This window comes from Sinocyclocheilus anshuiensis, unplaced genomic scaffold (assembly GCF_001515605.1).
Source record: "Sinocyclocheilus anshuiensis isolate Anshui unplaced genomic scaffold, SAMN03320099.WGS_v1.1 scaffold1468, whole genome shotgun sequence".
Lineage (NCBI taxonomy): Eukaryota > Metazoa > Chordata > Actinopteri > Cypriniformes > Cyprinidae > Sinocyclocheilus > Sinocyclocheilus anshuiensis.
In genome coordinates, this window is record NW_015546129.1 from 401435 (window position 1) to 412335 (window position 10901).

The window sequence follows — 10901 nt, forward strand, 5'->3', positions numbered from 1 at the left end:
CGGCTGATTAATCACTCCGTGTGAACCTCAACATTAGTTCCGCGACTCAGAGGAAACGGAAAAAGGTAGACGCTTATCGAATAATCGATGTATTGATTTAGCGATTAATCGATTATGTTATATATTTAACAAGCAATAAATCATCAGCTCAGCAATAATAAACACAAGACATGTATGAAACTTAAGTAGTCACTGAGGTGTATGTACTCTGTACGCAATATCAATATGATTAAAAATAATTAAAATTAAAATAAGAAAATACTAATTAAAGAAATAATGTTTGAATAATTTTAACATATAAAAAAGTGTAATTTAATTTGTTGTTTTGCAATTTGATTTTTTTTTTACTTATTTTAATGTATTATTAAGTTTATTAATTGTATTTATTTTTATTGTTGTTGTTTATATTGGTATTAATTATGTATTACCCCTCTTGTACCATAAATTTGAAATTTTAAAGTTCAATAAATTATCTTAAAAGACTTTATCTCTTGGTCTTAATATTGAAAACTATTAAATAAATGCACAAGCAAATATGTTTATCATTATTGTTAAAAGATCAGACCATAAATATGTCACAATAAATAAATACGCCATAATATATTTATGATATATCGGAGCGTGTACCGCAAATCTTTATTTATTTATTTATTTTATTTATTTATTTTTATTAAACAGTACAAAATATCAAACCATTAAGCTGTAAAGTTATAAAAACAAAACAAAGAAAAGCAAAGAAAGAAAGAATGCACAAATACAAATAAAAATTAACTGCTTTTATTATAGCAAAAGTGTCCAAGGTGTTTTTGTTTTTTTTTGTATAACCACAGTTTTACTATAAATACGATGGTTAAACTATGGTTTGTGTAGCAAAACCATGGTGATTTTGTGGTTACCATTATTTAACTATAGTGAAAAAAAAAAAATTTTCACATAGGATGAATATTTAAATATATAATGTTTATGTATGTGAAATTTAGCTAGCACGAAACATAAATTAATGAAGTTATATTTTCCTATATTCTCTTTCGAGTAGTCAAACAATCCAAAGAAAACTATGTTTTCTTTTTTTTTCTTCTTATTCTTATTTTATGCATACCCCGTGCGGGATCAGGATGGGTTCAGTAGGTTGGACCTTTTTTCGAGTAAAAAGGTCCATCCAGCTGAACGCACAAGGATCCCGCCGCACATGACGCACGCTTCACCCACAATCCCTCGCGCGGTCACAACATGGCAGACGAGCAGACGCAGGAGCTGCAGTCCGCAGCTGCACAAAAGCAGATTTTATCGAACGGAGGCTCTCACCTTCCCAACGAAGACACGGATCCCGTTGACGAGACTGGGAAGAAAAAGAAAAAGAAGAAGAAGAAGGGAAAAGCGGGAGCCGTAGGTAATAAAGACGCAGGGGCGCCGCTAATGGGGGGGGAAGTTAGGACGATTCTAAGGGCCCACGCACTTTTGGGCCCCCAGAGATCTGTTTTATTAGTAGTAACAGTAGTAGTAGTAATGTAATAGAAATTATAAATATATCTACCAAAGAGTTACAAATAAAACAAAATTACGGCTTATTTCTGCATTTCCAGCTAAATTGTCTCCCCCCATTCACTGCATGGTTTCGTCCCGTCCTACGTAGCCTAGAGTCACTGAGTGAGATCAGATGGTAAACTGTCAAATTAGAGATGTCTTCGAGTTGGAGGGGGGCAAACCGAGCCGGACGATTTGGTCAGTCGCACTTTTAAACACATTTTAGTTTTGCTATAGAAAATCTACAAATTCACAATCTGATTACATAGAGCAGCAGCAGGAAGCGCGTGAGGTTGTCATGGCAACCAGATACACTGCACGCGAATTACGGCTGCGCTTCTATTTCGCCACACTAAACTTAGCAATAAACACATTGAAAACATAATAATACACAATAAACATGTCTGTCAAAACGATCTCAAAGGAGGCTTTTATTAAGCAAATCAATGAGTGAATTACTCATCCACTGTTTAAAGGGGTCATGTGATGTTGCTAAAAAGAACATTATTTTGTGTATTTGGTGTAATGAAATGTGTTTATGCGGTTTCAAGTTCAAAAAACACATTATTTTCCACATACTGTGGTGTGGTGTGGCCCTGACGTTTACTGCCCAGTCTGACAAACCAATGAGAGCTGAATCTGATGTATAATTCAAGAGACATTCGGTTAATAGCATTTTAACAGAGCTCAATGTTTAGTTTATGCGCTGGAGTGTTGGGTTAATGGCTGGTTAGAGGGTTTAACTAGTTTGTGAACTCATGGCAGTTGTGTAATGTTGTTATAAGACGCTCCACGTGGGCTTTATGTCTGTTAAATGTATATTACAATGCACTATGTGCATCAAATTCACTGTATTGTCATTTATAGGAAACCATGAGGGTGAAGGAGAGTCTGACATCAGCAAAGTGGCAAATCAACTGGAGCAACAAACTTTAGAAGACCAAGAGAAAAATGATGAGCCAGAGGAAGGTTTGTCTGAAGCTAATTTCTAAAGTTCCCACTGCAAGTCCACGTGTATCTAAGTTCTGTTTTTGTATTGATTGTTATATGGTGAAATTTCTATTTTGGCAGATGGCGAGGAAGGAGATTCAACTGGAAAGAAAAAGAAAAAGAAGAAGAAAAAGAAAGGACGTGAGTGATTGTTTAAATTCCCCCTGCAGTCACTCATTTAAAGGATTAGTTCCTGATAATTTACTCGCCCCCATGTCATCCAAGATCTTCATGTCTTTCTGTCTTCAGTCGCAAAGAAATTAAGGTTTTTGAGGAAAACATTCCAGGATTTTTCTCCATGTAATAGACTTCAATGGGGATCAACGGGGTGAAGGTCCAAATTGCCGGTTCAGTGCAGCTTCAAAGAGCTCTACACGATCCCAGCCGAGGAATAAGGGTCTTATCTAGCGAAACCATCGGTCATTTTCTTAAAAAAAAACAAAAAAAACATTTATATACTTTTAACCACAAATGCACATCTTGCACTAGGTCCGCGACGCGCATCCGCAAATTCATGGATTACGTAATCACGTTGGAAAGGTAGGGTTGGGCATTTTCTCCTCCAACCTCAAAATCGTCCGACATCGTTGTTTTATCTTTTTTTGTAAAGGGCGTTTGACTTTCTTTGCACGTTCACTTTGTAAACACTGGGTCGGTACTTCCGCCTATGTCACGCGTGAACTTTCCAACATGATTACGTCACGCGTGAAGTCCAGCTAGTGCATGACGAGCATTTTGTGGTTAAAAAGTATGTACATTTTTTTTTTTTTTTTTAGGAAATGACCGATGGTTTCGCTAGATAAGACCCTTATTCCTCGGCTGGGATCGTGTAGAGCCCTTTGAAGCTGCACTGAAACTGCAATTTGGACCTTCACCCCATTGGTCCCCATTGAAGTCCATTATATGGAGAAAAATCCTGGGCCCTCATTTATCAACAGTGCGTAGAAAAGGTTCTATATTTTGCCATTCTGTGCTCTCACTCTCAGCGTGGTCTTTGAAAATGCATTATATGCGGAGCACATTGTTTGCCAAGTCTTCCAATAACGCAAGATAAGCCATTGCATTGAGACAAACATTTGTCACAGCTGTGTTTTATAGGGTTCGACACCAATTACGCAAATTGTCTGTTAAAAACCAGACAAATGATAAATTGAGTGTTTTATAATTAAAGGAAACACAGGACATGTGGATTGCTTAATGCATACTGTGTGTGACACGAATGCTTTTTATGTGTAGTGTCGCTATTCTACCACTAGATTCTCTGCGTAAGCATGCTCAGAGGTGTGCTTATATTTACACACATTTCTACGTATAAGTACAAGTTGGTAGATCCCACACTTTGCGTGAAACTGTTCTTACGCACTCATTACGCACACATCTGTGCGTACGCACTGTTGATAAATGAGGCCCCTGGAATGTTTTCCTAAAAAACCTTAATTTCTTTGCGACTGAAGACAGAAAGACATGAAGATCTTGGATGGCATGGGGGTGAGTAAATAATCAGGAAATTTTTATTCTGGAAGCGAACTGATACTTCAAATGTTTTTTCCCATGAAAAAAATTCTTAGTTCCATAAAATGGCTTGAATATAACTTACGTTGTTCATATTCCTTCATTCTCTTTCAGCCAAAGTTCAAACAGATCCTCCATCTATCCCCATCTGTGAGCTTTACGCCAATGGAGTTTATGCCAAGGGCCAGGAATGTGAATATCCACCGACGCAAGACGGGTACAGACAGCAGCTGCTTATTACACACTCTAAAACCAGCTAAAACACTTAAAACACTGTTTTATCTCACGCAGACGTACTGCTGCATGGCGGATGACCAACGAGGAGAAGAAGTTTTTGGATCAGGCTAATGAGGAGATGTGGAGTGACTTCAGACAGGCGGCCGAGGCCCACCGGCAGGTCAGGAAATACGTCATGAGCTGGATCAAACCGGGCCTGACCATGATCGAGATCTGGTGAGCGAAACCATCCATGTGCTTCACTCATACATTTGTGATATTGGCTTTCATTGGGAAACCTTGGTCAGTGCTACAGTAGTTTTTCATTAGCGGTGAAAGGCATGGAGACGGTTGTTTTTGCAGCTGACCTTATTGCATATGCATTAGTAGGAGTTTCCCTTTTGGGTGCAACATTTTTAGGAGGAGAGTATTTAAATGAATCATGAAAGGTGATTTACTGTGGTTTGCGGTAGTCAGTCTACTTGTATTTGCACCATTATTTTAACACCTTACTTAAAGGGGTCATATGTTGCTAAAAAGCGTGTGCTGGCCGGAGCGACGAGGCAAAAACATTAAAGGGGTCATATGATGCTTTTTTAAAGATCATTATTTTGTGTATTTGGTGTAACAGAATATGTTGACATGCTTTAATGTTCAAAAAACACATTTTCCACATACCGTACATTATTGTTTTTCCTCTATGCCCCGCCTTTCTGAAACGCATCGATTTTTACAAAGCTCATCGTTCTGAAAAGCGAGGTGTGCTCTGATTGGCCAGCTATCCAGTGCGTTGTGATTGGCCGAATACCTCAAGCGTGTGACGGAAATGTTACGCCCCTTACCAGGTTCTGGAAACTCTTCTTCGCAAAATGCGCTGCACGCACTCAAATATTTGGGTTGTACTGTTCTGGAACAGTGTTGTAAATAAAACTTAATCACTGATTTCTAGTTGTGTCCTCTTTTGGAAGACCAAACAAAGTAGTTTCGCTTTCGCAACGAAACACACAGCGTCTCCACGACATGGCGGCGGCAGCAACAACAATACTACAGCGAGAATAAAAGTTAGCCTTCTTTCTTTGCTTGAACATTTGGGCGGTGTTATGCAAATCTAGTAAATCTGGCCCAAGGTGTTTAATACAGCCCTTCTTAGCTTTAGCACAAAAGAGACAGCCTTCAGATGATTTGCAAAATATCTAGTTGCAGCTTTTTCAGATTGATGCTCATTGGCAGCCGTGTGCCGTGTTTAATCCGCTAATCAGGTCTCATTTTTCCCTGCCAGTGAGAAACTAGAGGATTGCTCTAGGAAGTTGATCAAGGAAAATGGTCTGAACGCTGGTTTGGCTTTTCCGACTGGCTGCTCGCTAAACCACTGCGCTGCTCACTACACTCCTAATGCGGGAGACCCCACCGTTCTCCAGTACGATGATGTCTGCAAGATCGACTTCGGCACGCACATTAACGGTGCGTCTCAAATCATTTCTGATATTGATTCCCTCATAAGTGATTTTTATGCTGATCTTTTGCCACGTTTGATTATTTTGGCTTTCTAGGTCGAATCATTGACTGTGCCTTTACTATCACCTTTAACCCAAAGTACGACAAACTGCTGGAAGCCGTTAAAGATGCTACAAATACTGGAATTAAGGTAGAGTCTTACCTCAACAAATTTATGACATAAACAAAACAAACATTCAATTTTTATAATTCAAGTACCTGAATGAGTGAAAACACGCAGGAGACATTTCATCCCAAAAAATAATAAAAATTACATCCACCCCCACAAAAACAGCAGCAACAACAAAAAAATTGACAAATTTGGACACATTTTCCACTTTCTCAGTAGTAATACTGCAAGTATATTGCTGTGAAATTAATTAATTCATTTTAATAATTAGGTTTTTCAGGATTCATTGATTAGAAAGTTCAGAACAACAGCATTTATTTGAAATAGAAATATTTTGTAGCATCACGATTGTCTTTACCGTCACATTTGATCAATTCAATGCATCCTTGCTGAAACAAAATTATTAGATTCTTTCAGAAATTTTACTAACCCCAAACTTTTAAAGGGGTCATAAACTGACAAATCAAAATTCCCTAGATTTTTTTTTTTTTTTACATGTAAGAGAGGTCATTGTACTATAAAAACATCCTGCAAGTTTCAGAACTCAAAACTTTATCGTTAGTCTAAAAACAGCTTATGTTGAAGCCGATCTGCCAAAACGACAGGTTGTGGAACTTGCCACTTTATGATGTAATAGTGTGGCTAAAGCCCGCTTCTGCAGAAGAAGATCAATGCCTGCTTTTACATCACTGCCTGTTTAGCCCCGCCCACTGATTCGCACATGTAGTGTAAATAACGAGAGAGGCAAACACAGGTCTTCGCAGAAATGAGATGAGGGGTAAAAACAGAACAGAAAATAGCCTATTACTCCTAAATTATGACGTTTTTTTAATGTAAAAATCTTGATTATATATGTGGACCTCAGAGAACAGTACAAAATAATAAAAAAGGCAGTTCATGACCCCCTTAAACAGTAGTGTAAGTTAAATGTATAAATAACTAATAAGCAACTTGATGTTTTTCTTAGCGTTACAGTAATTATCGTAAAGCTCATTGTTCTTTTATTTCAGTGTGCAGGTATTGATGTTCGTTTGTGTGACATTGGAGAATCAATTCAAGAGGTTATGGAGTCCTACGAAGTGGAACTCGATGGAAAAACATATCAAGGTAAATAGTAATCGTTTTAACCTCAAACACCTAAAAATAACACAAGATATGATTTTGCCAGTGATATTACTTGTCTTTCCAGTGAAACCGATTCGAAATCTCAATGGCCACTCTATTGGACAGTACAGAATACACGCAGGCAAGACGGTGCCCATAGTGAAAGGAGGTGAAGCCACTAGGATGGAGGTACGTCGTGACTTTCTACAAAGTTTTTGTTTCACAGATTTGAATATATCTTTGAAGCTTGGTTTTTATTTGGTGAGTCACCCAATAAATGTTCATAACAAGGAAGATCTCAGGAGAAAGAGTTAATCTTTGGAAAAGGGACAGAGAAACTTGAGAAAAGTCTTGAGAAGGTCTCAGTCTAGGGTTTAGGGCTGAGTTTGGGTGTGCCAGAGTTATCAGCACAGCCCTTAGCTGACACATCTCTATCAGTCAACACCACAGGGCTTAAAGAGAGGCGTAGTCAAGCACACTAGTGTCCAAAATGATCTGAGGCTGCATTTATTTGATCAAAAATGCTGTAAAAACTAATATTGTGAAATATTTTTACAGTTCAAAACAACGGTTTTCTGTAATTTATTCCTTTGATGCAAAGCTGAATTTTCAGCATCATTACTCCAGTCTTCAGTGTCACATGATCCTTCAGAAATCATTCTAATATGCTGATTTGCTGCTCAAGAAACATTTCTGATTATTATCAGTGTTGAAAACAATAGTGAAACCATGATGCATTTTTTGTTTTAGGATTCTTTGATGAATACAAAGCTCAAAAGAACAGCATTTATTTGAAATAGAAATCCTTTGTGACATTATTAATGTCCTTACTGTCACTTTTGGTCAATTTAATGCATCCTTGCTGACAAAAAATAAAAACCGTTTAAACGCTAGTGTTAGTCAGTTTGTTTTCCAATGTATGCACTGCCCCATAAAGATGGAAATATATGGAATATTTTAGTGTCGCACAGAACTAATTTGTAGTTGATGAGCATTAGTTATGTTGTGAACCTCTTGATCCAAAGCCTATAAATGAAGCGGTACTAATTTGTGTTCATATCATCCAAAATAATTAAATCTTATTGACCCCCAAACCTTCACTTTGTCAAGTCAACATTTTACTGTAAAGGTGTAAAGCTGCTCCTTCATTTGGAAAGCAATCGTGTAGTGTTGTTAATCTCACCGTTAAGGGTTTCATTCTGTCGTTTTGACAGTGTTGTCATGCTGAGTTTCCTCTTTTACAGGAAGGAGAGGTTTATGCTATCGAGACCTTCGGCAGCACTGGGAAAGGCATGGTGCACGATGACATGGAGTGTTCCCATTACATGAAAAACTTTGAAGTTGGCCATGTGCCAATAAGGTGACTAACTAACTCCAGAAACAAGCAATTTGTCCGTCACAGGCAATCAGAAGATATTTGACTTTTAATGTTCTGGGTCTGTGATGCCTAAAACTAGATAGGCAGCTCACAAGATTTTCATCAGAATTATGAAGTAATGTTCATTCACCTCTTTCCCAGACTCCCCAGAGCCAAGCACTTGTTGAACGTGGTCAACGAGAACTTCGGCCCTCTCGCCTTCTGCCGCCGCTGGTTGGATCGCCTCGGCGAGACCAAGTATTTAATGGCACTGAAGAACCTCTGCGACCTGGGCATCATCGACCCCTACCCGCCTCTGTGCGACACCAAAGGCTGCTACACGGCCCAGTTTGAGCACACCATCCTGCTGAGACCCACCTGCAAGGAGGTGGTCAGCCGAGGAGACGATTACTAGGCCTCCACGATACCAGTTTTTATAAATCTCTCCTCTGCTTTCATAACACATGAGTATTTTGATGGCTAAAGGCCTGAGTAAGTTAATGAGCTGTGCCTTCTCATTTTTAACAAGCTAATAATTGTTTGTATAAAGGATGAATGGAGGTAAAGATGTCCCCTTGTTTAACCACGGTGTAACTCGCTGACACAGATGTGTACTTACCCCCCACCTGTAAAGTGCTCTAGAACCATTTTTGTAAATGCTGACAACAATCCGGTGCACTTTTATTGATCGATATGAGCAACCCAGAGAAATGTGAATTTAAAAGTCACATTTTTAGATCATCTGGATTAGCTGTTACACATTTGCAGCTGCATGTTTTTTTGCATGCTTTATTAAATCCTGCCCTAAGAGAAATTAGGAAACGTTTTGATAATTTTTTTTTTTTTATCAAGTGTTGTTTCTCCTTTTCAGTTTGTAACTTTTGATTCAGTTACACATTTAGGCTGAAAAATACTAGGAGACATTACAGGTGGGGTTTGGCTGTATTCTTTAGCTCAAGAACAGACTTACGCAACATAAGACGCCTATAATAAAATACTCATTCAAACACATGCTTTCCTCCGAGAGCGGGCACTCGTAACAAAAGTGGCGATGTTGATATGTAAGCATCTATATTTTGGCTATGCTTGATTTCAGGTAAAGCCTGTTTGAAATCAACCACCTTTCTCAGAATAAAGCACGTGTGGTGTTTTATTTTGAAGTGCAAATAAAATTTATAAGAAATTATGTGATCTGCAAGTTGTTTCATGTTCTTTGTCTCAAGGCTTCATCATATGTACATGCTTTGTGTAAAAGTCATATTGGTTTACCTTATTAAACCTGTAGCATTTAAAGACACAATATGTAAGATTTATTTATTAAAATATCCAAAAACCACTAGAACAGTGTTCTATATTTTGCTGACTTGTGTACTTACATTATCCCAAATGTTTCGAAGAATGTTTAAATCCAGAGAAATAAGCAATTTTAACTAGTGACACGGAGCGTGTCCATAGTGTCATTGTGTCGCCTGCCGATGACGTCATAACCCCTCGATTTCCGGTTTTGTAGAAAACATTTAAACACCAAAGACGCTTTAATATGTTGTGCGTTTTAATAGACCAGTGACGACCGCACAGAGTAGCATTATAACAGAACTAAACGTATCTAGTATGATAAAACAGCGCTGCTTTACCCCACATACGCACGACCGGAAGCAGCGGAAGCGGTCGACTGTGGCATAATAAAAGCTCCGCTGCTTTCGAGCCGTGTGTCGCGCTCGTTCAGCGCCTCGTTTCGCTTCGACGGCTTTCAGCCTCACCCTGCTTCATTCTACTACGTTAATAAATCATTAGCTCATCCATGAACATGATTTCTGCCCGAGTCCCGTCGGATTGCATCGGCTGTGGGGATGAAGACCACAACTCCCATGATTCCACACTCAGTCACAGCGTCATCAAACTACGCCGTTGTTTCTTTGTTTGTTTTGAATTCTTGCCCTCTAGCGGCGAAAATTACATATTGTGCCTTTAACTGTTATTGAGCACAATTTTATATTTTGTCACCACTGAGGCAAAATTATATTTAACCTAGAACAAAATGTGATTGTATTGCGATGTAACAGGTCATTATCAATCATACCTACACAAGTAACTTCCTAAAAATATTAATGCAGATGTCAAAAGACTAAACTACAAAAGTTGGATTACACTTTATTCAGAGAGCGGGTTTCACAATGTTTTAACTCAGAAGCCACAGTTACGGTACGGTACATTGACTAAACGTAAGTACTGTTATATATAAAATTTATACATTTACGCATCACAAGGATATCAGAAACAATATCTACTTCACCAGCTAATAACTCTTCAACAGTGATGCTATAGATAGGGCAAAAAAAAATTTAAAAATACATAAGTTCAAAGAGAAAATTCTAAAGATGGCTGTGCACTTGTTTCTCTGACACATAATAAAGCAATAAGCCCCAAGAAGCCTTTACAGGGCTTATTGCTTTTATAAAACGGTTATTCCATATACGTTGTAAGGTTTCACAAAATAAAACAGAGCAAATAAAGTGTAATGATATAGATAAAAACAGTATTCTTCCACCAAACAATGGCTGCGTCCGAAAGCTC

General features: G+C 38.2%; 1 protein-coding gene across 1 annotated transcript; it reads left to right on the top strand.

Moving 5' to 3' along the window:
- The first annotated feature begins 1184 nt into the window (after positions 1 to 1184).
- On the top strand, positions 1185 to 9547 carry LOC107701059 (methionine aminopeptidase 2-like). Its single transcript, XM_016502979.1, has 11 exons — positions 1185 to 1390; positions 2392 to 2493; positions 2596 to 2655; positions 4141 to 4243; positions 4318 to 4479; positions 5522 to 5703; positions 5793 to 5887; positions 6877 to 6973; positions 7056 to 7159; positions 8215 to 8330; positions 8490 to 9547. The coding sequence occupies exons 1-11, from the start codon at positions 1231 to 1233 to the stop codon at positions 8740 to 8742; spliced, it is 1434 nt and encodes a 477-aa protein (XP_016358465.1). The 5' UTR covers positions 1185 to 1230; the 3' UTR covers positions 8743 to 9547.
- Positions 9548 to 10901: the final 1354 nt, after the last annotated feature.